Below are 26,252 nucleotides of genomic sequence, written 5' to 3'. Positions count from 1 at the left end.
TACCTGTGTCCCAAGCCTGTTTTCCCACCTCGGGTGGGGAGCACAACTGTTTAGTATTTCCCTTTACAACCCTGCAAAAAGGTCTCCCAACTGCTGACATGCCAGGCCACTGGGCAGGGTGCAGAGCCCAGGCCATCCCTGCCCTCTGCCCTGCACCGGAGAAGAAGCCATCCACTGTTCATTGGTTTATTGAGCCCCTGCTGTGTTCTGGGAGATAGAGGAGGGGGGGAGACTCATCCTGCTGTGCAGTGGGGGGGGGGGTGCGGGCAGGGTCACTAGCTCACAGTGGTGACAACAGTGCACTTATGCACGACTGCTGCTTGAGACCGAGAGTCCTGGGAGGAGCCCCAGTGAGTTCAGTGAGGGCCTGGTGGTAGGGACATGCTGGCAATGAGCCCAGGAGACACGGAGGCTGGCTGGTTGGCTGTCACGTCCAGGTAGGGAGAAAGGGGTTTTTCGTCCTCTGGGAAGCACGTGGCAGGGGCTCTCACTCTGACCAGTGGTCCTCATCCTCTGGGCCTGGGAAGAGTGCTGCACGTGGCCGGCGGTGAGGGGAGACTGGTCTGCCTCCTCCACCCTCGGAGCCCTTCCCTAGTCATCCACCCAAGGCCCTCCACGTCCCTAACTCGCGTTTCTCCAGCTGCAGATATCTAAGGCAAATTACAGGTTCATCTGGCACAGCTTCCATTTTTCAACCATAAACGCCTCCAGAGCATGGACGAGCCAACCCTCACTAATCCTCTAAAGAAAGGGAGTGGTAATCCACCACTCAAAATTCCAAAGGCCCTCCTGGGGCCACGGGAAGTGCCCTGGCCTAGGGAGCGGGACACACAGTGTTTAGTCCTGGCTCTGTTATCAGTTCAGTGTGTGACTTTGGGCAAATTATTTCCATCCCTGAAAAATGATTTCTAAGGCTCCTGCCGACACTCTGCATGGAGGGACATTCATTTCCACATTGGCATTGGGTTGACTTCCATGGCCCTTCAAGTGGAAAGGCTCAGACACTTAGGAAAAACTCTTGGGGGAATATAGAGGACTTTCCCATCTTTATTCCCAAGAGCCTATGTTGGAAGGAGCAGGTATCAGGGAAGCTAGAGAGCAGTCCACAGGTCTGCGGCTCTGGGGGGAGAGGTCAGGTTTAGGAAAGCAGACTTGAGCTTGGCGTCTTTGATCAGCTGTGACACCCCCTGCCCTTCCTCTTGAGCTGACTGGCTTGAGCTATGGCTCCTTCCCCAGCTCGATTCACTTATCTACTTTCATGCCTGTTCATTTATTGAGCGTCCCCTTGAACCCCTTTGGGGTTGTGGCCCCTGCCAGAGGGCGTTAGCTGATAACTACTTAGGGTGTTACCCCTCCCAGGGCCATTTGCCTTTATTTATAATCATTGAAGATAGGAAATACCTTAAGACTTTCTAACAACGATTAGTAAGGGAATAAGGGGGATGTTCAGGGTCTGAAAAACCACACACTACTCTGTAGCTTCAGCTGGCCCTGGGAGGGGGGAGCAGAGTGTGCCTGGGTGTGTTGGGGGTGGAGAGGGTGCAGCTTCAGGGCTACGGCTGTTACAGGCCTGGATCATCAAAGGGATCACGATCTCCCTGCACCTCGACTGCTCTCTTCCGTGGGTCCTCTGCCTAATAGCTTGTGGGGAGCCTTTCTGTCTGGCCAGCTGCCTGGCCCCCACTGTGGAGACTGGCAGCAAAGTGGTCACTTTCTCGTTATGCCCTTGCAATCCAGTAGAAGCTCTCATCTACCTTCTGTAGATGGTCCTCCCCTGCCCAGGTGGCCCTGGACTACTGGTCCTCGTTGATACGCTGGTGGTGAAGAGAGGAGATAGAGAAGAAAAAGAGAGAGTGCAGTAGAGGAAGGCTGTCTTGGGAACCAAGAAAGACAGGGCCAGAGCTGGGGCCTCATGAATGGAGTCATTTCTCAATCAATCTAGGAGCTGAGGTTCATTCATTCACTGATGCATTCACTGATTCCGTCCTCTTTCTCCTCCATTCTCCCTCCCTTCTCCCCTTCCTTCCACAAACACCTCGTGGGCACCTCTAATAGAAACTGTGGGGACAGAGGAGATGGCAGACCTCTACCTGTCTGTGGGGTAGTTCCTGCTCTGGGGACACCAGCCATGTGACCCAGCAGAACAGTACAAGGCAGTGTGCCAAGGAGGGCACCGTGCCCAGGCTATGGAGACAAGCTCTGGGTAAGGCAGGCAAGCAGGCAGGGAAAGAGAGGAGCTAGGAGTCCTGTCAATGAGGGCGCCCGGGAGGATGTGGTGAGTCTAGGGCGTTAGGTTTGCTCCTGAGAGCACTGAAGGGTGGTGGGTAAAGGTTGGTTTGTTTTCTTTTGATATTGTTTTTCCCTTTTCACCAAAAGGACAGCTTTTCACTTTTAAGGTCCTTCTGGATTGATCAGTTTCTCCAACTCCAGGCTTTAGTAAGACCCAAGGTAATTTTGGACCTTTGGCAGAACTAGGTTCATCCCCGTATTTTCCATATCCCTGCAGCTACTCCCCAGGTATGCACAGACCGCCTCTCTAAGGAAACAACCAGGGAGCCTAGCATGCGGCCAAACCATGCTGCCCTGGTCCTCCACAGTGCCAGCCTGGTGCACCCTGGCCAGAGCATCTCTCCCGCCCCCCTGGACAACTCGGTTCTCCCCAGGGAGCATGCTGGGGGAAGGTCTGGACAACACTTACCTCTTCTCTCTGGCTGGATGGGAGGTATTCCTGGGGGAAAGAGAGAGAAGGAATGAGGGCTGCACCGCTTCCCTGGGGGCCCAGTGAGGTGAAAGGGCTCATGGCTCTTGGGGATCCCGCACCTTTGGTGGGTCTTCAATGGAACTCCAGTCACTCCCTGTTGTCCTGGTGTGGCTGGGCCGCACAAGGTACACTCTGGGTAGGAGGCAGCGTGGGGTAGTAGGAAGTGCGCATACTTTGGAGTCATTGCTTCTGGCACCAGCTGGGCATCCTTGGGAAGGTATTTAGCCTATCTGAGCTTTAGCTTCCCCGCTGGTGGTAAAGGGGATATTGTGAGATTTAATCACATGTGAGCACAGTGTTGTTTTTTTTTTTTTTTTTGGCCGTGCCACGCAGCACGCGGGATCTTAGTTCCCTGACCAGGGATCAAACCTGTGCCCCCTGCAGTGGAAGCACGGAGTCCTAACCACTGGACCGCCAGGGAATTCCTCAGTAAATATTTCTCATATGATCCCTTCCCCTGCTTCCTCATGGGTTGCTGGATTTGGAAGAGAGCTCTGAAACGGCCCAGTCCAAAACTCATTTTGTAGAGGAGGAAACTGAGGCCAAAAGTGTTTGCTCACAAGTTGATTTCCTCTTTTTTTTTTTGGTGGAGGTACTGGGAAGGTTTTCTCTATTTTTATACGCATTTTTTAAATTACAAAAGCAGTCTCTGGGGACTTCCCTGGTGGTCCAGTAGTTAAGACTCTTGTGCTTCCACTGCAGCGGGCACGGGTTCGATCCCTGGTCGATCCCATGCCATGTGGCATGCCCCCCCAACAAAAAAAGAAAAGAATAAAAAAGCAGTCTCTGAATAAATGCCCACTATAAAATGGTAATGTAGAGGATAGTGTCGTAAAAGTCCCTCTTAACTCTCTCCCTCACCTCCACTTCCTATCCTAGGCGTAAACACTGTAGACAGTTTGATATTTATCCTTCTGGAACTCTCCCTATGTTTTCATATATATATCTGTGTAAGTATGTAGTGTTTCTTTTAAACAGGTAAACTCCTATCTTACATATTGTTATATAACTTGCTTTTTCCACTTAACCAGTATCTTGGAGATCTTTATCTTTCCACAGATCTGCCTCATCCATTTTAATGGCCATAAAGGGTATGGATGTGCCCTATATATATATATATATTTTTTTTTTTAATATAAACTTATTTATTTATTTATTTTTGGCTGCGTAGGGTCTTTGTTGCTGTGCGCAGGCTTTCTGTACTTGCGGCGAGCGGGGGCTACTCTTCGTTGCAGTGTGCAGGCTTCTCATTGCGGTGGCTTCTCTTGTTGCAGAGCACGGGTTCTAGGCGCGCGGGCTTCAGTAGTTGTGGCACACGGGCTCTAGAGCACAGGCTCAGTAGTTGTGGTGCACGGGCTTAGCTGCTCCGTGGCATGTGGGATCTTCCCGGGCCAGGGCTCGAACCCGTGTCTCCTGCATTGGCAGGTGGATTCTTAACCACTGTGCCACCAGGGAAGCCCAAAGTACCAGTTCTTTCATATCCTCACCAACACTACTTTAAAAAATATACAATATTGGCAATAAGAAAAAGAAAACGGCTCTCTGTTCAGACTGTTTTCTCCTTGTCCCCCCAGGACATGAATCACGCGTCAAGCGTGCCCTCAGGGAACATAGGTTCATTTTAATAATTTTATTTGAGCCAAACAGAATCAACTAGAAAGCTTAGCTCATGCCTTTACTCACATCTACAGGCTGATCTTGAGCACCACCACCTCTCTCCAGTCATCCATTGTATTGAAGGAAGGGCGCCAGCAGGATGCAATGCATTTGTCCCCACCCTTAGGGTGACTGCACTCCCCGGATGCTGGAGACAGCCCTGGTTTGCACCTGTTGCCTGGCGTAATTACCACTCTCTGAAGTATCCTGGTTTGGATGGTAATTGACACGGACACTCTATCCCATCTCATCACATGAGCGCCTCCTACTGGACTGGAGTAAGAGCTGCTGTAAGCTAGGGTCTCTGCTTGGTGTAACAGAACCCACCCAGAAGCCCTCCTCGCTGGGCACCCGCCCACTTCTGTCACTCACCTCCCACCTGCTTCCCCATCAGTCCAAAAAACTGGCTCGCTTTGCTCCTCTTCACTTCCCAGAGCTGGAGCTGAATGCTGGGCACAACATCTTCCTGAAGAAGCAGAGAGTTCCTTAGAGCTGGGGCAAGGAGACAGCCTGAGCAATAACAATCTCAATAACACGGGCTCTGTGCTGCCACTGAGCTCTTCTGCACATTTTACACAATACTGTAAATAATAATAATAATTAATAGCTAACATTTTACCATGTTCCTAAGCACTTGCATATATTAATTCACTTAATCCTCACCAAAACCACATCAAGTAAGTACTATTACTGTCACCATTTTACAGATGGAAACACTGAAGCACAGAGCAATTACCAGCAAGGATGTGAGATGAAGCCAGAACTCAAACCCATGTCATCTGGCTTAAAGCTCAAACACTCCAGTCATAATCTCATTTACTTTTCACAACAACCATATGAAGTAGGAACTGATTTATCCCTGTTTTACAGGTAGGGAAACTGAGACTTTGGGAGGTTAAGTGACTTGTTCAAGGTCACACAGGAAGTGGTAGAGCCAGTAGAGCCACTCAGGAAGTCTGACTCCAGAGCACAGGTTCTGCTCCATCTTGGGAAATATCTCCAATATAGACAAGGAGGGGGCAGCTGATGAACTTGGGGTGGGCACCCAGTTGGCGAGATGAGACTGCTTCCCCTCCAACCCCCTCTCTAACTCCTGTTTTCCTCTCTTCCCCCGGCACTACCACCATTGTCCTGGATTTATCCTGCCCTAGAACCTGGGCCTCCCGTGAGGATAATGGCATGTGGCCTGGGGTGGAGGCCACTCCCCTGGGCAAAGACATTTTCATCCTTGAGCTGATGGGGTGAAAGTTCTGGACCAAGGACTATAGATTTAAGTTCTCATTCCTCCGTTAACCTTTGTGACCTTGGCCGAAGTCCTCTCCTTCTCTGGCCTTAACTGCAGCCTCTGATGGAGGCCCTGCTTAGCTCTGCTGAGAGGGAGAGATGCTCGCTAGTGGAGAGAATGACAGTGTGTGACGTTCATTAGACCGTCTTCACATCTCTATATCCCCAGTACCTGGCACAGTGACTGGTACACACAGGAGCTCAGCATGTGTGGGATACAGGATGCTGAATGAAAGGTCCTTTCTCTGATAGTCTGGGAATAGGGAAGAGGATGGGGTCTCCTTTTCCAGGAAGGCTGAGACAGGTGAACAGAGCCCTAGAGTAACACAAGCCACCTGCCAGGAGGCTGGCAGCTGGGGTTGGGTCAGGGACTTGCTCTTCCATTCCCAGTTTCCATGTCAAAGCTGGAAAATGTCAAAGCTGGAAAAAAAAAAACCTTGGGGATCATCCTCTCCCCGCTGCCCCCATTTTACAAGTGAGGAAACTGATGTGACCTTCCCCAGTTCGCACAGAGTCAGTGGAGAAGGTGAGACTTGAACCTGGGTCTCTCCAGCCTGCTGTCTTCTCAATGGCACACACTTCCACATTCAGACAAACCAGGAAGGAAACCTGCCATGAAGGAAACCCACCAGGAATGGCTGTTATTCGATGGCTCGTCCTGTGGCCCCAGTGTGTTCACCATCCCAGGACTTGGAGGAGCCAGGCCCCGGCCAGTCCCATCTGCCCTCCTGGAGGCCTTCCCTGAGCACCGGGCCTGTTTGTCTCTGATCCACTGGCCTTGCTCCCCTGTCTGATTGGAACTCCCCAAGGTCAGGATCTTTGTCTCCCTGACCAGACAGGGTGGGGCACAGATGCTGTGTCTCTAACTTTGAGATTTATTCCCAGTGACAGAACTCAGGTCAGTTTAGTAGGAGAGACTGGCAGTCAAACCAGTACTTGCCAGGAAATAAGAGTTTCTGCATGTGAGACAAAACAGTGATCCCGCCCCAAGTTGACCCCCTTGAAAGGAAATGCTGGACAATGTCCTCTGAGGCACAAATACACAGAATCAGACCTTGGGCAAGGTGCACAGTTGTGCCTTTTTTAAAATAATTAATTAATTTATTTATTTTGGGCTGCATTGGGTCTTTGTTGCTGGGTGTGGCTTTCTCTAGTTGCGGTGAGCGGGGGCTATACTTTGTTGTGGTGCGTGGGCTTCTCATTGTGGTGGCTTCTCTTGTTGTGGAGCACGGGATCTAGGCGTGCGGGCTTCAGTAGTTGTGGCACACAGGCTCAGAAGTTGTGGCTCATGGGCTCTAGAACGCAGACTCAGTAGTTGCGGCGCATGGGCTTAGTGGCTCCACGGCATGTGGGATCTTCCCGGACCAGGGTTCGAACCCGTGTCCCCTGCATTAGCAGGCAGATTCTTAACCACTGCGCCACCAGGGAAGTCCCTGTACAGTTGTGCTTTTGAAGCTGCATAACCTTGGACAAACTGCTTGACTTTTCTGTGCCTCAGTTTCCTTATCTGTGAAATGGCGATAGTAATGGTACCTTCCCCACCGGCTGATATGAGGATTACAGGGGTTAATATTTATGAAGCATTTAGGACAGTGCCAGGAACATAGTATATGTTAAATAAGTGTTTGTTAAATGAAGTGTGAGTGCATGCACGCGCGCGCGCGCGCACACACACACACACACACACACACACACACTGTTGCTTCCATATGCATGCAACTCTTTGGAGGTCTGCCAGGCCAGGGGCCATGACCTTGAACCTGCCCAGGGAGGGGAGGCAGACACCCTACCTTGCAGCATACAACCTGCTCTCCTGGCAGCCATAAAGGGGATCTTCTGCCCCCTCCACCATGTATCATCCCCTGCTTCTCCCCAAAGGCACCTACCTCCGGGGTCACGGTGCCCCAGGACCCAGCTTCAGCGTCAAGTGGCAGTTCCTTGTCACCTGCCACAGTGCAAGCAGACAGCCCCGTCAGGAGAGGCGGGGGGAGGCAGAGCAGCATGGTGAGCTCTGCCCTGGGACCCTCGGGGAGCCCCTCTCAGTCCACAGACCGCCACTAGCAGGCTCCGTCCTCTCTCTCTGGCTGCTCTCGGCAGGTGGGGGAAACTCCACCTGTTCTGTCCTCCCAGCTACTCGGCTTCTTCCTTCAGCTTATCTGACCCCCGGGGCCATTTCCTGTGACTGCCCCCCGCCCCCACCAGCTGGAAAAGCCAATGATACCGCGAGCTGCCCAGAGAAGGGACCAGGTCTCCTCCACTGTCGCCCCCCAGCAGTTGATCTCTGTTGCAACACCGCCTCACCGCTGGCTGCATTCCCCTTGGGAGGCAGGTGCACAATGGAGCAGTGTGTGGGGCCTGGTGCTTCCGGCTTCCTGACTGGAAGCCCCGAGCAGGCAGCGCCATCTTGGAAATGGGAAGGGGGAACTGCCTGGCTTCTCCCTTACCCTGTAAGAGAGGCCTCTCCCCAGAACTTAGTATTCTACCACTAGTCTCCCCTTCCAGTCACTGCACCCCTTCCTCGGCATTCCCCGCCATCAGTAGTCCTCATGTGAACATGGTTGCACACGTCTTGCCCTAAGAGGTAAGACAATACGTAAAGAAATAAGGGTCCTCACAGGCAGGAATTGGGATTTGCCAGAAAAATGACCTCCTGCTCAAGTGTCATCAGCTCTAAAATATCTTCCCACTGCTGGGATCTTTTCAAATCCCTAACCTGACCTATCTCTCCCTGCTTACAGCCTTCCAGTGTCTCCCCACTGCCCGTGGCGTAAAGTTCAAGCTCCCTGGCATGGCGTTCAGGGCGCTTCTCCACTTAGTTCCTCCCTGTCTCCCATCCATCCATCTGTCCATCTGTTAGTGTAGAACAAGGGTCCTGTGGTCAGAGAGCCCTGAATTCCATTCCTAGCTCCCCCACTAAATAGCTATGTGACCTTAGTCATGTTACTTAACCTTTCTAAACCTTGGAATCCTCATCAGTAAAATGAGATTATTAACAGCACTTATTTCCAAAGTTGAGGATGAAATGGGATAATGCATGTGGGGCACTTGGCACAGTACATGATGGTAAATATTTAATACTCATTAACTATCATTCCTATTACTATTATTGACACTGGGTGAGGCACTGGGCCACAGAAGATGAATAAGACACTGTCCCTGTCCCTGTCCTACAGCATCTCACAGTCTCTAGGAAAGGAGACCTCTGGTTGGCAGATAAGCTGTGTTCAGTTTGCTCTGTGCTGGCACAGAGGTGGGGACAGGAGAAGGCCGCGCCGCCACCCCCCTTCCTAGTCTGCCCATTTCCTGCCCCCAGACAGCTTCACCACCTGCTCCCAGACAGGACAAGTTTCCCTGATTCTCTGCTTTGGCCTCAGCTGTTGCCTCTGCCTAGACTTCCTTTTCTACCTGGTGAACTCCCACTCATCCTTAAAGGTCTCCTTAACGATCACCCCCAGTAGAGTTTCTCTGTCTCTTTTCGGACTCCAGCAAGAATTAGTTGGCTCCTTTCCTAGGCTTTCCCAATATCTCCTACTCATATCTCTTGCAGCTCTGCACAGGCTGTGGTCAGAGGCTGTGCAGGTTGTGTCCTGCACAGAGGAGGCTGCCGACGGGGGAGTGAAGGTGGAAACCTGCCCTCACTCTGCTCACTGCGCCACACAGCCTGGCAAGAGGCTTCACCCCCTGCAAGAAGGTGCCTGGTTCCATTTCTCCCAGAGGGGCCAGCTGGGCTGAGGACAGCCCTGCTAGGCTGCCGTATTATGTCACGAATGCTCTGAGAGCGGGGCTGTGATATATGTGTGCTTGGCACACAGTGGGTCCTTAAGAAACGTGCAATTACTCTTGAGTCCAGGCCAGTGAAGGCAGAGATGAATAAGGACAAGTGTGGAGGTTTGGGGGAGGACAGCTTCATGCACACCACGTCCACCCCCTTCCAGGAATCTCTTTGGTGAATCCCGACCTGATGGTTTCAGAATCCCTGCATTTGCTAAAATGCAGGTTCCCCAGCTCAGCCCTTTTTGACACAGCCAACTCTAGTCTGTGGGTCTGAATCTACACAGCCCCTGGCTGAACTTTCCCAAGGGCAGGGCACTTAATAGCTCACAATCCACTTTGTTTTTCCACTGTTGTTAACAAGTTCTGCCTTACAGGGATGAACAGCCCCTTCACTTTACAGATGTGGAAACTGGCACTGGGTTTCACAAGCCAGCAGGTTGGGCTTGCTCTAGGTTACACTGAGAATTTGTGGCGGACTAGCATCCCGGGTCCCCAGTCAGCTGCTTCCCACCTTCCCACAAGGGCAAGCAGCACGTGGGTGGAGGCAGAGTAACAGCATGGCCCTCTGGATAGGGGTGATGCCTTCCCATTCTGCAGATCCAAACCAGGTGACCTTAGGAGCCAAGGACCCTCTCTGAGCCTCAGTTTCTCCATCTGAAAGTTGGAGCCACCCCTTATCTGGTGGTGGTAAAGGTTTCATAAATGCCCACCCTTAAAGAGCTCAGCAGAGTGCCTGGCACATAGTATGTGCTCAATTAATCCCAACTTATGTTTTGTGATTTTTCGACCTCTGGAACCCTGGACCTCGGCGCTGGTCTCCTGGCCCCAGCTGCGCGGGACAAGTGTGGGGGGTGCACAGCGGGGAGGGGGCGGGGCCCCGGGGCAGAGGAGAGGGCGGCGGGAAGAAGGGAGAGAAAATCCCAAAGGCCCGGAAGGCCGGGAGGGAGGCCGGGCACGGGCTGGAAACCGCGGCTATTTGCAGCTTTGCCCTTGGGCTGAGGTCGGGCCGGCGCTCGCGGGCCAGGCTGCCGAGCCCGCCGCCCCGCCCTGTGCCCTCGGCCACCCGGGCTCTGCCCTGGCCGGCGGATCCTGCCTCGCCCGGTCCTCGAGGCCCGGCGGGGGGTCGGGACGCCGCAGCCGAGCGGTGACAAGGCTGCGGGAGCGGACGGCGCGCGGGGCTGGGGCGCGGGCGGCGGGCGGGCCGCAGGGTGAGTCGCGGCCGCGGCGAGGCTGCCCGGGCGCCGGGTGGGCGCGCACGATTGCTAAAGGCTGCGGTTTGGCTAAGAATGCGGAGCCGAGAGGAGAAAGGGTGCAGGAGGGAGGAGAGCGGGGAAGAGGGAAACACAAGCCGAGGGCGGGATGAGGGCGGGAAGCTGACGTTTCCTGAGCGCCGGCTGCGTCCAAAGGAGGTGGGATGACTGGCCCCACTTTACCGGCCGGCTCGGGGAGGCTGGGTGCCTCGGACTAGGCGTCCAGCTGTGAAGTAGCAGAGTCGGGAGCCTGATCAGTCTTTCCCCACGACTGAGAACGCAAACGCGAGCCGGGGAAGGGCGGAGCGGGCCGGGGTGGGAAGGGGAGCCGGGGGCGCTGGCCTTCTGGGTTTCTCTGCCCCAGGTGACGCCGCAGGAACCCTGCGTCCGTCTTCCCCGCGCCCTTCCAGCGCCCCCGTGTGGAGGCTCCTTCTGAAGCCCGATCTACCCCCCCTTCCCCGCCTCTGCGCGCCCCTTCCTAGAACTCGGAGTTGGCTGACCCGGGAGGGGCAAGAGCTGGGTCCGGTCTCACGGCCTGCCCCTTGGATAGAGGACGGGAGGTAAAGGGGAGGCTGGGCCCCCAGAGGAGGTGAGCCTCCTTCGGGTGGGCAGTGCGGTCCTTCCAACGGAGGGGGCAGGGTGATGGGTAAAAGGAGCTCGGAGTGTGTAACTGGGGCAATAGTCTTTGCACCCTGTGCTAGGACCCTTTCGCTCGCAATGACTTAATTCTACTGCGAATCTCTGAGGTTACACTCATGCATTCATTCATTGATTCTGGATTTGCTGAGACCTTACAACACGGGAGTTGCCCCAGAACACAGGTGAAAGAAACAGACAAGCATTATAACACTTTTAGCAGTGTGGAAAGTGCCGTGATGGGGGTATCTGGGGAGAGAAGAAGAATCCTGGACCCCCTTTACCCACATTTACAGTGTGGGTACGCTTCAGACACTTGTCCTAGACAGAACACTTTGGGTTGGAAAAGTGGGTCTCTACACACGGATTGCAGATGGAGCAAACAGAGCCATAATCCTCTGTGCCCACAGGTTGTGTAGGTATGGCAGACAATTTGGCCCAAGACTGCCTTGCTTTCAGCACTTCTAGCCTCTTAATAATATCCCAAGTATCTCTGGGAGGGCCTGAAGATATAGGTAGCCCAGTTTCAGAAATTCTCAGGGTCCTGAGGGTGATTCCAAACAGTCCCTGTCCTTGCCCTTTTCATCAGGCCCCTTTCCCCCCACCAAAGGTGCATCTTGGCCCAGGCCTATGGCCCTAGGAGGTTCTCACGCCATCTCCCTTCCTTCTCCATCACCTTTCTTCCCAGGGCCCTGGCCCCCACCTACCTACCTCCTTTTCGCAGTTAGATTCTATAAGGAAAGACAAACGTGCATGGTGGGGGCTTGTTTGTCCATAAGAAGGATTTAAGTCAAGAGTAGAAGCAAAGTGTAGTGTCTAAGGATAAGACTCTGGGTTCGAATTCTGACCCCACCACTTACCAGTGTGTGACCTCAGGCACCTAACCTTTCTGATTTTCACCATGAGATAGGGATAATAATATATTTTCTTAAAAAGGTTGTTGAGACGTTTAAATGAGATAATGCATAAAAGAACTTCATGCGGCATCAGGCACATTGTAGGTCTTAGTAAATGGTAGCAATTATTATTGCTATTAATAATATAATTAAACAATAACACTCATCCCTATTTTACAGGAAAGCCAGATTAAGAAAAGTCATTTTTGGCATTCCCTGATATTTTGTTATCAGGTGAAGAGTTTCCTAAGGACAGGAACTGGGTCTCTCCCATCAGACTAGGAGCTCCCTGCAGCCAGGTCTCTCAGACAAGGTTCAGTGAACCCAACCTTAAAGTTAGGGTTCAGAAGCTTCAGGCCTGGGTGCTGAGGGAGGCCTGTGGAGCCCCCCCCTTGTTAAGGGGATGTGGGTTCTGCCCGGCCCTTGCCTCATGCATGGCGGTGAAGTCTCGCCTGTGTGCCTGTGTCTCCCAGAGCTTCTGTGCAATAAAGGCCGCCAGAGTCTGACCCCATTAGTGGGAGAGGTGAAGCTCATGATTCCAATCAGCCTTTTCTTCCTGGATCTTGGTTAGCGAGTGTGGCAGAAAAGTGCACGACTAATTGAAAATATAGTTATAATGCACTGTCCTTTGTGCCTCCAGACCCCACTGTCTGAAGAATAGTTTGTTTCTCAAGTCAGGGAGGACGCCAGAGCCGGCCACTCAGAGGTGGAGGTGGTACCCACGGGTGGGGTAACTTGGCTGGTGGGGGTGGGGCACGAGACTCAGCATTGACTCCTGTCCTGCTCTCCCTGACCATGGTCTGGAGCACCTGGGCTCTCAGAGGATTGCTGAGTTCAGTGAGACTCTGTACAGGCTGCCTGGGGACTGGAGAACAAAGAGATGAGGCCTTGAATGCCAGGCTAGGGAGTGTGGCTTTTATCCGGCAGACACTGGTGAGTCACTGAAGGTTTTAGAACAAAGATGTTATGTGGGATTCTGTTTTTTTCCCTTCATGGGTTCCCAAATCCTCCTCACCTCAAACATGTGTATGTTAACGCCTAGAAGAAGGACTGGCAGAATACACATAGGTGGTTGTGGTGCTAACTTTTGAGATGGACAAGTAAGCAAAGGGAGGTGTCCGTCATCTATTCAGTACCCTATATGATTTGAATATTTTACGATAAGAATATACCTTTACAATCTAAAACAAGATGAGAAATAATATAAATGTCCGTTAACAGGAAAATGGATAAGTCCATTGTGGCAGTGGAATACTACACAGCAGTGAAAACGAATGAATTAGAGTGTGTCTATCAACGTGGATAAAAGTCATAGAATGTTGAGCTAATAAAAGCAAGTTGCAGCAGGATTCCTAGAGTATGAGTCCATCTATGTAGAATTGAAAAACATGAAAAACATATATCCGTATTATAAATGGATATATACACATGTAGTGAAAATATACATGGGGAGGAGGTTGGGGAGAGAACACAGGTGGCTTCAATTTTCTCTGTAATGATTCCTCTCTTAAACTAGGTAGTGAGGGAATTCCCTGGCCGTCCAGTGGTTAGGACTCTGCGCTCTCACTGCCGAGGGCCGGGTTTAATCCCTGGTCAGGGAACTAAGATCCCACAAGCCACACGGCCAAACAAACAAAAAAACTAGGTAATGAGCGTTCAGGTTTGCTGTAGTATTATGTATATGTTTTTATGTTCCTGATATAATTAACACATTTTGAAAAAGGAAGATTAGAAGAGAAATAGAAAAATATGGGGAGAGGGGTTATAAGAAAGAGGGAAGGGTCAACAGTATGAAATACAGAGCAAGTCCTGCAGTGAAAGAGCTGGGGGCAGAGCCTGGCCTGGCCTGAGGTAGGCGAGCTCCCACCAGTGTTTTGGGCCCATAGGCTCAGGGTCTGCTTTTGGTTTTTCTGTTAAGAGCCCTGCCAAGAGGGCCCTGAAGCCCATCAACAGCCAGTGGGCCACCTGGGTACTTCCCACTGTGGTCTCAGCCCTGCCGCCTCCGGGACACGCGAGGAGCCTTTGATGTTGCTGCTGACGATACAGTGAAGCTGTCCTCGTCTCTTACCCAAGAGTAAGTGGAGTCATCACTCTGGGAGAGATTTGTCTGAGGATCCAAAGGGGTGACAGTGGCCAGGCCAGGCAGTACTGCTGGAGGCGTAGGTTGGCCCCGAGGCAGGGGGATGACCATGCTGACTTTGGCAGGAGCCAGCAAGTCTCTGGTGCCCAGGGGGTGGGGGGGTGAGGATAGTGTTGAGGCCTGAAGGTTTGGGGAGGCAAAAGCCAAGTCCTGGTGCCCAGGCATGGAGAGCGGGCGATGCCCAGGCTTGGCAGACAGCAGACTGAAAGATACCATGCCAAGCTGGGGCTAGGGGCTGTCAGGGTTGGAGATCAGAGGAGCGGATGGGGGAGGGCCGGGGCACTGTCAGGGCTTGAAGCAGGAGGCCGCCAGGGGCAGGGTGGCAGTGGGTGGAGTGTGGAGATCAGTGAAGACAGAGGGTCACCGGGAGGAAGTGGGCAGTGCCAAAGGAGCAATGGGAAAGAGTCAGTGCCAACTTGGGGCTGGGGGGCAGGGGGAGGGAACCCTCAAACTTATTCTTTTCCCAGGTCTCATTCAGTTTGCAATAAAAACAGAGGCCTTTATTGGTGAGTTATAAACCCTAGAGTTCAGGGTTCAGAGAGGCCTCTGGGGTCATCTTTTCCAATTCGTTCTTTGTACAGATGGGGACAGCGATGCCCACAGTGGGGCACTGGCCTTTCTAGGGCTACCCAGTGAGTCGAGAGACATGAACTGGATGGAACCTGCCTGTGTGTCCAAGTCTGTGCCACACCTGTGTGGTGTAGGGTGGGGAGCTGGAAGGTGAGGGGTGCTGAGAGTGAAGGGCTCCAGTCTTGACCAAGGACACCAGTGGTCCTTGGGGAGATGAGGCCAAACACATCCAAACCCAGGCAGCAGAGCAAGGCCACGTGCGCCCCTGGGGAAATGTTCTGGGTCAATAGTGGAGCGCACCTCCTGTGAGCTGGGACCTTTAGGAGGGATTCCATGGAAATTGTAGTTTTGGTGGAACTCCAAACAATAGGGAGGTATTTAAAACCATTAGGAATTTATTTTCAATGGAACTCAAATATCCCACAGTACTAGAACGGATTTTACAAGACAAAAATACATCATGAAGGTGAGTGCTGAGTGCCTGGAGCTGACCTTGGTTACTCTGCTGTCCAGGGGGGTCAGGCTGTGGGTCGCTCCTATTGGCAGATAATCCCAAGGCCTGCAGGTCTGTTGGGGGACAGAGGTCTGTCATTAGCTGGAGGCCCAGGAACAGGTACTGCAGGCCAAGGCTGAGGTCCGTTGGGAAATGCCCCTGGGCGACATTGATCCCTCTCCTCTCATTTCACAGTGGAGCAGACTGAGGTCCAGGAAGAAGTAACATATTCTCCAACACGACCATTTTTGCAACATTCCATTTATTTCTGAGATGTGTTTGGGAGTGCTTGGCCTTCTGGGAGGGCGTTGGCCTGAACCAGGATGCCCCAGAGGGCAGGCACTGTTCCTGGATGGGTGCTCAGAGGATTGGGCCTGGCTGGGCAGAGATGGAAGGGGCCATCTGCCCTGTTGTCCTCTGGTCAGCGGAGGGGCCGGTTGGGGCCTGAACCTCAGTATCCACCCATCCTGTTTGCCTGGGAGTGCCTGATTGCTTTGGAAGGGCAGCCCACCGTCGGGGGTGGGGCTTCCAGCAGCTCCTGGGGGCTGCAGGATCGGACCCGTTTAGCCTCCGCAGTCATCTGACCCCCATGACTCAGGCCTGGCCCTGCGCTTGGAGGGCATTGGGCCAGTCTGAGCTCATCACCACTGCCCGGAGCAGAAGTGGTAAACAAGTTTGCCCTCTGCCTCCCACCCCTGAGAGGAAGCAAGGAAGAGGGTGAGGTGGGGGCCCACAAGCACCCCACCAGGGCCAAGCCATCTGCATAACACAGGTGCGTGTCATGGGTGTCCACGGGGCCTGGAGGATGTGTGCTGGGCTCTTGCATGTGGGCCACATGTACAGAAGCGTGTTTGCTTACACATGCGTCCTTGGGGGAGCTGTGCCCAACCTTTTCCAGGGACCAAGTTGGCCACGGAGCAAGGGACCTTTCACCCCATCCCTGGTGTCTGGGGGCCAACAGCTGAAGGCTCACGAGGCTGGGCCTTAGAACTGGGGGTCCCTGTGGAGTAACAACTCGTTTGACCTGCTGTTTCTCAGCCTCCTGACTTTCAGGTCTCATGGATCAGACTCAGGTGCTGGGGGTGGAGCTGGGGCCCTGTGGCCCCTGGGAGCCTCTGAGAGACTGCAAATCTTCTTGGGCTGCCATTCTGGGCTGCCGGAGCCCGCGGCAACATCTGAGAGGCACAGTCCTTGGCATTCCCCCTCTTGCTGTGGGCCCCTGGCCCCATCTTCTCTCCTTCCATCTCAGTCCCTCCTCTACTCTCTCTCCCTGTTGCCTGTCTCTGTCTCCCTCCTTTCCTTTTACACCCACTTTTCTGCCCTCCCGTCCCTCCTCCCTCTCTTCTCTCAACCCAGTAACTAGCATTGCTATTTGTAGCCACCAGATGGCACCAGTGCACCATGTGTCCCATCCTAGATGAGCGTACCGCTCCCCCCTCCCCCCAGCCCAGGGCGATTAGACACCCTTAACCCTTCACAACATCCACACCCTGCCCAGCACCTTCCTGGGACTTTAAACATGGAGGAAAACAGATGCAGCCAAATATGGGCAGGGCCAGGGTGGGGGCCCGGAGCTGGAGAGGCTCTAATGCCTCAGGGTAACATCTACCTCGCGAAGGGTGTTCGCACACATCACAGCATTCCTACCTCAAACCCGTGAGGTCCTGCGTAGTGTTCACTGTGCACACGAAGAGAGTGAAACCCAAAGGAATGAAGTCAGTCGCCCAGGGTGGGGACATCAAATGTGTAGGGGGAGGGAACTTGAACCCCAGCTTTGCAGGTTCCCAAAACGGGGTTCTTGGGCTGGCAGGAGTGGGTGGAAATGGATGGTGCGAGGGTCCCCAGAGCAGGTGAGGCCCTTGGGCACTTTCTCCCGTGCTAAGGCCCGTGACTGTCCCTTTGGTGTCTCTTGGTTTGTTTCTTTCAAACCTGACACAGAATGATCCTTACCCAGGGAAGCGCCTGCTATTATCTTAGCCTCTGGGTCTTCTCAGAGTTGAGGCCTCTTCACACTAACCAGGCTCTCCTTTTCCTTTTGGTCTCTCTACGTATATTCATGCTCTGTCTTTTCTAATAAGGCTGAAATGTAGAAGAGGCAGCCCCTCTCTGCCTTCTGGGGAGCCCCCAGGATAGTGGGAAACACAACCCTGCCCCAGAAGCCTATTGAAAGGGGGACACAGAGGTGTAGCTTTCTGGGAGCCCCTACCGGTATAGAGCCAGAGCCAGGTGAAGGTATTCAAGGGGGACTTCCTGGAAGAGGCAGGGGCCAGGACTAGGGAAAGGTAGGCTGAGTGAGGGCAATGGCAGCTGCTGAGTGATCCTCATGTATGGGGAGCAGAGCGGGTGGTCTGTCACAGCCCTGGAGGCAGGGGAAGGGCCCACGTTGGCCCTAACTGGGGCTAAACTCCCCGACTGGCCCATACCCCCCGCCCCACCCCTCACCCCCCGTCCCACTGGGAGGCCTGCTGTGGGCTGCGACAGGAGGCCCAGGGTGGGGTCCCTTCCCCAGGGCCGGAGCAGGATCCTGGGCCGGCTGTGGCAGTGCCCAGGAGCCAGAGAGGAGCCGCCGCCCCCCACCCCCTTGGGCCCCTCTGTAATTAGGGCTATTTTTAGCCCCCTCTTCCTTCCTATTTCAGGCCTCTGGACTGGGCCGGAGAGTGGGCTGTCCTGGGGCCGAGGGCTGGAGCCGCTAAACTGGGCCTCAGCGTGGGAGCTGCAGCCACAGCACAGACCACAGCCCGGGGCGGAGTCCTGGCAGGGGGAGGGGAACGGGGACGTGGCCAGGCCTGGGGCAGGGCCCGGTGGGGGCGTGTCCTTGGCTCGTCTGACCCCTCCCTGGGCCCCTCACTGATCTGCCCCCCTGGGCCCACCCCTCTGCCCCCTCCCTGTAGCGCTGCTGATTTGAGGCAGTTAGCCCTGGGCCTGCATCTGTGTGTGTCCAAGAAGGTGCGGCCAGAGCACCTTCAGGACAGTGTCGCCCCAGAGGGGTGCCCAGAGTGTTTATAACCATTTATTAAGTGCTTACTGTGCCAGGTACCGACCCAGCACCTTACCTGTATTAATTCATTTACTGTGTACAACGATACTACAAGGTCCGTGCTATTTTATCCCTATTTTACAAATAGAAAAACTAAGGCTTGGAAGGAACCCATTTTTCGTGTGCCAGGCTCAGGGAGCATCCTGATCTTTTCCGATGGTGGTTTGGGGCCGGGGTGCCGAGAGACAGGGCTTTCTTCTTCATCTCCTTCCAGGCTCCACTCCTTGGATCCCAACACTCTATCCGGCGCAGCTCCGGGCAGCAGCCTCTCGATCTGCCTGTCCCTGGTCTGATGGCCGATGGCCTGTCCTGCAGGCGGAAGGGTGGGTCTTGCCCAGCTGGTTCCAGTTAGGCACAAGAAAGCTGGCAAGGGGTATATTTAGCCCTGGTTTCTGGAGGAGCCAGAGGTCTTTCATCGTTGGAGGCACTGGCCACAGCCGGACTCAGCTTGCCAACGCTGGGCTCCTGGGCTGCAGGGCAGACGGGCTTCGGGCAGGGAGTGGGGTCAGGGGGGAGAAAGGGCAAATGTGGCCGTGCCCATCTTTAGGGCTGGGGTCGGGGGAGTGTCAACGCCAGTCAGGACCACTCAGTTCTGAATGCCACGCTCAGGATGTGTCTGTAGGTTTGAAGGCTCCTACAGGCATTGGAGGGCAGGCCTGGGAGAAGACCTGCTGCCTGCCCCGGTGAGCCCAGGCCCAGCCGAGGCCTAGCGTGTCTGTGGCACGGGGCTTAGCTGGGCTTGGGAGTCTGGGGGCCTGTTCTTAATCAGGGAGGTGGGCAGGGGGCAGAGTTCCAGGGACAGGAAGGTGGTGGCCTTTCCATTCTCTCTAAGGAGACTGACATGTTTGGGCGTCAGTGTTTAGAGAAGATGAGGAGGGGGCAGGGATACTGTGCAGGAGGGAAAGAGAGGTGCACAGAGAGGCAGCCTCCTGGTGCCGAGTGGTGCTGGGCGTGCGGTGGTGTTTGCCCCACTGCCGCGGGTTTCGGGGTGGTGGGCTCTCACTGTGTGCTGGGGCCGGTGGGCTGGGACCCGTGTGGTGTGGGTGGCTGCACGGCTGGGCTCTGGTGGCACACAGGTGTGAGATGACCCACCGGTGGCTATGGCATTGCTCCACTGTAGGTGACTAGGGCGGCATGTGACCCCGTCATGACGTTTCTGTGGGGCAGCCTAGGAGTACGGTGGTAGATGAGGGACTAGGGCTGTTTTAAACTGTCCAGCTCTGATCCTGTGGGGCCGTGTAATTATCCCCCTGGATGTGGGTCTCCGTGTGTGAGTCTGGGAGTAAACGCATGTGTGGATGCAGGGTTTAGGACTCAGGCTCTGTGTGTGTGTGTGTGTGTGTGTGTGTGTGTATTGTTATTCTGGGTGTGACTGGGTATGTGAATGTGCAGCGGGGCTACCAGTCAGTCACCCACCAGCTTCCCACTGCAAATGAGTCCTGCTCCCACTGAGGGTCATGCCCCTCTGCCCTTCTGGGGACCCCTACCCCAAAGCCACAGGCCCTCTGGGCTGGAGGGAGGGAACCCTACAAGTCGTAAGCGCCTGTCTCTCTCCTAATCCTCTCACCCCCACTCCCTCCGACCATCCCCACAGACGGCAGGCTTCTACCTGCCCCCGGGCGTGAGGCAGGGGAGAGAGAGAGGAGCCTGCCCGCCTGCCCGCCGCCCCTCTGTCGTCTCTTCATTCAGACAAAGAGCTCACCCTGGTCTCTGTGGGCGTCTGGGAGACGCTGGGGGGATTAGCTGCCCGCGCCGCCCTCTCCCCACCTCATGCCAGCCCACCCGGCTGGCACCGACGCCTCTGAGCCCAGGGGCAGTGCCCTCACCGCAGCCTCTCCAGCCCCGGAGGGTGTGTGTGTGTGTGTCCCCTGCCCCCACACCTGGGTGCCCCCGTGAGAAATGGGTCCTGAGGTACACACACTGCTGGCGGGGCCGTGTCTCCCCTGGGTTTCTCCTTCTCTGTCACTCAGCACGCGCTCGGCAGGCCTACATGTGTGTCGGCACCCCTCTGTCTTTGAACCTCTCATTCCTGGCCCTTGCACCCCTCCCCCACAGTTGACTGCAGCTCCGACCTCCCATTCCTTCCCCTCGCATTCCTGGGGGAAGGCGTGATCCGGCCAGTGAGCACTGAAAGCAAGAGAGAGAAGGCAGTGGGCGCCCGTCTGGTGAGGGCTCGGCCCACCCCAGCTGGCAAAGCTGTCCGTTTCGGTGTGGGGTCAAAGGAGCTCCATGCAGGAGACCTGGGAATGACGTTGGTCTCGTGTTTCTGTGGCTTCTCCGTCGGGAGAGTGACTCGTCCTTTAGTCGTGCCTCCTGACGTTGCGGCTTTAAGTCTAGCCTTTTCCTTGTATTGTGCAAAACCAGAAGTGATTTTCAAAGTTCTTTCACGTTTACTCCCGTGGATTTTCTCAACAGGTGGGGCAGGTATTTCTATGTTTCCTATTTCAGAGGTGTTTAGATCAAGGCTCTGAGAAGTTAAAGGATTTACTCAAAATCACACAACTGGTGAGCCACAGAGCCAGGACGGAGCCCAGGGTCTTGCTCTGTAAGTGTCAAGGGAGACCCTTTGGACCCCTCCTAATCCCCACGGCTGGGCCTCTGCCTCCTCAGTACCCTGTCCCTGCCACCCTCGAAGAGTCTGCTGTTTCAGGAAACTATGGAATGGAGATAAGCCAGTGGGAGCTGGGTGAGAGGACCTGGCCCCGCCTCGAGTCACACCCCATCCTGAAGCAATCAGGGCCCCATGGCATGGACAGTCCTTGCACCCGTCCTGTGCTTTTGCAGGTATTTATGGATGCTCTACCAAAATATCATTCTGAGGTTTAGTCCCCTCCTGTCTCCTTTTATTTGGTCTTCAGTGGAGGCAACGAGGCACCAACCCCATTCCTTCCATTGAAGGGAAGCCGCCAAGCATGCCAAGAAGGAAGCTGGGCTTTTCCCAATGACTGGGAAAGGGCGTGGAGGTTAGGGGTCTGGCTCCGTGCCTTCCGTATAAGAGATGGTAAACATATGAAGATGGAAATATAGTGCTGAGTGGGTGGATGAATATATAGAAGAGGGTGAGTGCACAGGTGAGTTGGGTGGGGGATGCCCGTGTCGGCTGGCGGGTGAATGGATGGACGGATAAGTGAGCAGGTGGAATGTGTGGATGGGTGAGCGGGTGGTGTTAGGATGGATGGGTGGGTGGGTATTTAGATAAATGGATAGATGAGTGAATGGTTGAACGGATGGATTATTAGGTGTGTGGAGGATGTTGGACGGATAGATGGATGGAAGAGTAGGTGGATGGATGCATGGAAGGATGGATAAACAGATGGATGGATGGACAGATGGATAGATGGATGGATGGAAGGGTAGAGATGGGAAAGTGGGTAGATAGGTGTGTGAGTGGATTTGTGGTAGAGATTTGGGAGCCTGGAGGAGCCTTTGAAAGACAGGCTATACACAGGGAATGAATTTTTCACAAGTATCTTGGTTTTGGTCAGCCCTCAATTCATCTGAACTGATGGAGAGAAACCATGTTATGGAAAAATCTAGAAGATGCTGGTTGGTTGCAACCTGATTTATATCACACTCAGGGGTGGATTTTGGCTCTCCCCTATGAAGTCTGAGGGTCTGAACTTTGCATATAACGTGTCAGTCATACGCATAGGTACGGCTCATCCTGGGAGTCCAGTTCCTGCTTTCCTCACAGCCTGCCATCATCTTTCTCCCTCCCATGCTGGGCAGGACGGCATCTCCTCTCAGACACTTACAGAGTGCAGTCAGTGTGCTGTGATTCTCCTGTAGCTCTCTGGTGGACTCACTCCTTCTCTAGGGTCAGGGACAGTGGCTGGACTTCCTGAGGGTCTAGGGCTCTTCCTTCAGGTTTCTCTGAAGCTTAGTCAGCACTGGAGGAGCCCAGGACCACAGAGATTAGCCTGGCATCTGCCAGGTGGTGGGATGCTAACATGAACTTGATAGCGGCAGTGCTGCCCTGACAACAGAAGGTGGACACTGACCTGCTTTCCCGAATGAGAGGAGGCAAACGGAAGCTGTAACAAGACACATGGAGGTTAAATGCCAGGAGGGGGTGTGCTTGGCGGGGGATGGGGGGGTGGGCTGTGGAAGCATTTCTCTGTCCCTTCCCAGGTATCAGGCCTATTCTTGGATTCAGGAGGATTCTCTGTTGCCCTCCTCTTGGGGAAAATCTTCCCTTGGGGACTCTGGATGGCCTGGCTTCCATGACAATTATAGGAGCCTCACGCATTGAGAACCTTCTGGACGCCAGGCACTTTACATATGTCATCATGTTTAATTCTCACAGTATCCTTTCAAGGCAGGGGGTATTTCTCCCATTTTACAGATGAGAAAACTGAGGCCCAGCATGATTAAAGAATGTGCCTGGTATTACCCGTCAAGGAGGTCATCAAATCAGGATTCCTATTCAGGTCGACCTGACTTCTCTGCCACATGCCATTTCTCATGTCTGAGCCCCCACCCCCTCCCTGCAGTCTGGTCCAGCTGGTTAGAACGGGTTCAAGGAGCAGCAGTTGGAAGGACACACCAGAGGGATGTAGGTGAGGCCCCCAGAGAATGAGAAGGCTCGAGACCAAGGAGATGGGCTATAGCCAAGGACCTTTAAGTGTTTCTAGGGCTCTTGTACAGAGACCTGCTGGCCTCTATTCGAAATAAGAGGCAGCATGAAGGATTTGGGTGAGACTACCAGCAGGACTTTCTGGCCTAGAGGGCTGTAGAACTCTGAAAAGGGCAGAAGAGGAAGGGCAGAAAAATACATTCATTGCAGAAGGTGACCTATGGTGGTCCCAGCGCAGCTGATTTGCTGACCTGAGACAAGGGGTGGCCAGAAGAATTCGTCTTGGGACATCCTCTTGCAGCCAAAAGAGGCCACAATGGCCTGGGTGGGAGTTGGGAGTCTTGAGAGCTGGAACTCTCCGGATCCAAGGAAAGACCCATCATGGGGACCGGTGCTGGGATGCGGAAGCTGGAGCAGTTCGGAGCCCACCTCAGGATCCCAAAAGTGGGGGCTGGGAGATGCCAGGACATATTTCTGGGGAGACAGGAAAGGGGGTAGCTGCAGGAACTAGAAGGGAAGCCTGCCCCTGCCCAAGCCAGGCAGTCCCTGAGGCCAGAAGCCTGCCCTGCCCCTGGCGATGCTGAGAAGGCAGCAGGGATTCGTGGCAGCCTGAGCTCCAGGCCGGTGACCAGGTGGCCAGACCTCTGGCCAGTCCCGAGAAGCTGGGTGGAGGGGAGCTGGCGGCTGGGGCAGGGAAGGGTGGAGCCTGGGAGGTCCAGGTGGGCCGTGGCAGAGGGTGGCCCCTCCTGTGTCTCCCCTCGCCTGCTGGCCTCCCCCTTCTCTCCCTTTGATGCTTCTCACCACAGACTTCAAACAGGCTGCCCTCGCCGTAATTAGAGCCTGACTCACGCTGCCTCTCACCCTCGCTCCCTTCCCTGCTGTTGATCTGGCTCAGGCTCTCTGTCTTGCCTCTATCTCTCTACTTTCTCTCTCTTTCTCCATCTCTCTCTTTCCCTCTCTTCCTGGTTCTCTGGCTCTCTGTGTCTCTGATCCTCTGTCTAGATCAGGGACAGCTCTAGTCTGGGCCCCAGGCTGCAGTTCCCATGGACGCACGCTCTCTGCCCCGCAGCCTCCCCTTCTCTGTCCCCTCCTGTGTGCTCTCACTCTGACTGGAGACTTGACTTCTCGGTCTTTATCGCCATACCTTCTCTCCATCTCTACCAAGCTCTGTCTCCGTCCCTCTCCTTTTCTTTCTCCCTTATTTCTCATGGGATCTGCATCCCCTCGCCACACTGAACGTCGTCCTTATCCGTGCCCCTCCCACCCAGAACATGGGGCTCGGGCCCCACCCCCTCCCTGGTGGAGACTGCCCCAGTGCAAGCCCGCAGGGCTGTGAGCTGGGCCGGCTCCAGGCTGCCCGCCTCCTCCCTGGTTCGTGCCCTCAGCTCCCAGCACAGCCCCCGTGGCTCCTGCCCCTCCCTGGACTTCTTTCAGGCCCTTCCCGCATCTGGTTTTCCTGGCCAGGCTGACCTCCCGCCCAGCGGGCCCCCTTTGCCGCCCTATGGCGGGCAGTGCCCTGTCCATTCTCTTTCCCGGGAGAGGGCGGGGCTTGCTAGGAGCCTCTCCATGGCCTAATATGGGGAAGAGGGGATTAAGAACCCTACAGATCCCCTCCCCTCCAAGGCACTGGGGCTCGGGCTGCACCTCGACCCCTGCCGGGGCCCAGGTACCTCTAGCAGCATCTGCCCATCAGGTGTAAGGGCTTCATCCCCATCAGAGAAGAGGCTCACACTCCTCTCACTGTTACCCCCAGGGCACCTGGTGCCACAGACCCAGGTCCTCTTGGAGAGACGGGCCTTGAGGGGCAAGGCTTGGGCAGTGGGTGGTCTTGGTGTGGATAGACCCCCCAGGGCTGACAGAGCCCTCCCTTGACGCTGCAGTTCTGGACTAGCCCCGGGGCCTCCCTGGGCCTGTTTCTCAAGGATGCCATGAGGAGGGGTGGTACTAAGAAAGACGTGACTAACCCCTAGGTTGGACTCCCTGTTTTCCAGCTGACAGTGCCCTTTCCTGGTCACGTGGAAGCCTCGTGACCCCTGACAGGGGCGTGGAATGAGGTGACCCCATCTTTCTACAGAAGAGGACACTGAGGCACAGGGGTGCCACGTGCCCGATCCAGGACCCCTCCTCAGGGGGAGGCAAGCCGGCTGGACTGGGGGCTCGGGGCCCTGTGGGAGTCCAGGTTCCGGACAGTGGCCCTGGTTGGGGCCTCACGTCCCTCAGGCCTGGGTAGTTCTGGCCAGTTCTAGGTTCTGGGCAAAGATGGGTGCCCACCAGGTGGCTGTGAGCCCATGAGTCAAGGGGCTTCAGCAGGGACCCCGATTTGGGGCGTTTCTGGACAGGACCCAGGAGAGGCCATGCCTGTGGGTGCTCAGGTGATCAGGGTCTCGAGAGGCTGGGGGGACGGCCCCTCTGAATCGGCAGCCCAAGCATGCGTGACTGTGTGTGTGTGTGTGTGCACGGCTGTGAGGGAGTGTGTGATTCCGGGTGCGTGTGTGAGAGTGTGTACACGAGCACGAGTGACTGTGCGTGTGCGTGCACACGCTGTGTGCCTGGGAGCGAGGGTTCGTGACTCCATAGATAAGGGTGTGAGAGGCTGTGGTTCGTGAGTGCCTGCAATCCTGTGAGGTCATTTCAAATGTGAATGAGTGAGAGGGTTGTGTCGGGCGTGAGTCCTGAGTATGCGAGACGTGTGTGTGTGTGTGTGTGTGTGTGTGTGTGTGTGTGTGAATTGACTTGGGTCTCTGATGCGGGAGGATCTATGTACACAGGTTTATATATAAACGTGAGCAAGAGCGGGGGGAACAGACAGGTGTGGGTCCGCGTGCACGTGAGTGTGCACGCGTGTGCTGCTGTGTGAACGGCGTGACGCCCAGGCTTTCTCCTCATCTTTAGCGTCAGCGGCATCACCTCCTCCCTCCCTCCTCCGTCCTCCCTCCCTGTCCGCTTCCTTCTCCCTTCCCTGCTCAGCCACCCTTTGGGGATCAAGTGTCAGGACCACTCCCCAATTCCAGAGGCACACTGGGGACACTTTTTTCTCCCTTTGCCGGCAGGAAGGGGTCCTCAGAGCCGGGGTCGGGACGCAGGACGTGGCGGCCCTGTCTCTGAGGCCTGGGTCAGAGGAGGACTGGAGAAGTGCGTCCTGGCCTCTTTCTCCCCTCACCGTCCTGAGGCCCAGGGTG

At 54.9% G+C, this 26,252-nt stretch overlaps 1 protein-coding gene and 1 long non-coding RNA gene across 2 annotated transcripts in view; one reads left to right on the top strand and one right to left on the bottom strand.

Moving 5' to 3' along the window:
- Nucleotides 1-1,746: 1,746 nt before the first annotated feature.
- On the bottom strand, nucleotides 1,747-7,704 carry TAC4 (tachykinin precursor 4). The gene is made up of 4 exons (XM_033847655.1): nucleotides 7,588-7,704; nucleotides 4,790-4,883; nucleotides 2,699-2,728; nucleotides 1,747-1,814 (listed from the first exon to the last, which is right to left on the bottom strand). The coding sequence occupies exons 1-4, from the start codon at nucleotides 7,702-7,704 to the stop codon at nucleotides 1,747-1,749; spliced, it is 309 nt and encodes a 102-aa protein (XP_033703546.1).
- A 3,190-nt stretch (nucleotides 7,705-10,894) lies between these two features.
- The window catches only part of LOC141277435 (uncharacterized), a 28,091-nt gene continuing 12,733 nt past the window's right edge, over nucleotides 10,895-26,252 (top strand). The window contains exon 1 of the long non-coding RNA XR_012328861.1: nucleotides 10,895-14,331. This is a non-coding gene — a long non-coding RNA (uncharacterized lncRNA). The remainder of the gene's footprint in view (nucleotides 14,332-26,252) is intronic.

This window comes from Tursiops truncatus, chromosome 20 (assembly GCF_011762595.2).
Source record: "Tursiops truncatus isolate mTurTru1 chromosome 20, mTurTru1.mat.Y, whole genome shotgun sequence".
In the NCBI taxonomy this organism is placed as follows: domain Eukaryota; kingdom Metazoa; phylum Chordata; class Mammalia; order Artiodactyla; family Delphinidae; genus Tursiops; species Tursiops truncatus.
Note: the sequence above shows the minus strand (reverse complement) of the source record. Positions and strands in the feature narration are given on the sequence as shown.

Coding starts and splice junctions, on each gene's coding strand:
- TAC4 (XM_033847655.1), bottom strand. CDS start 7,704: ATGCTGCTCTGCCTCCCCCCGCCTCTCCTGACGGGGCTGTCTGCTTGC. Junction 2,729..4,789: donor GATGGGGAAGCAGGTGGGAG/GTGAGTGACAGA, acceptor TCTTTCCCCCAG/GAATACCTCCCATCCAGCCA. Junction 1,815..2,698: donor CATCCAGCCAGAGAGAAGAG/GTAAGTGTTGTC, acceptor CTTCACCACCAG/CGTATCAACGAGGACCAGTA.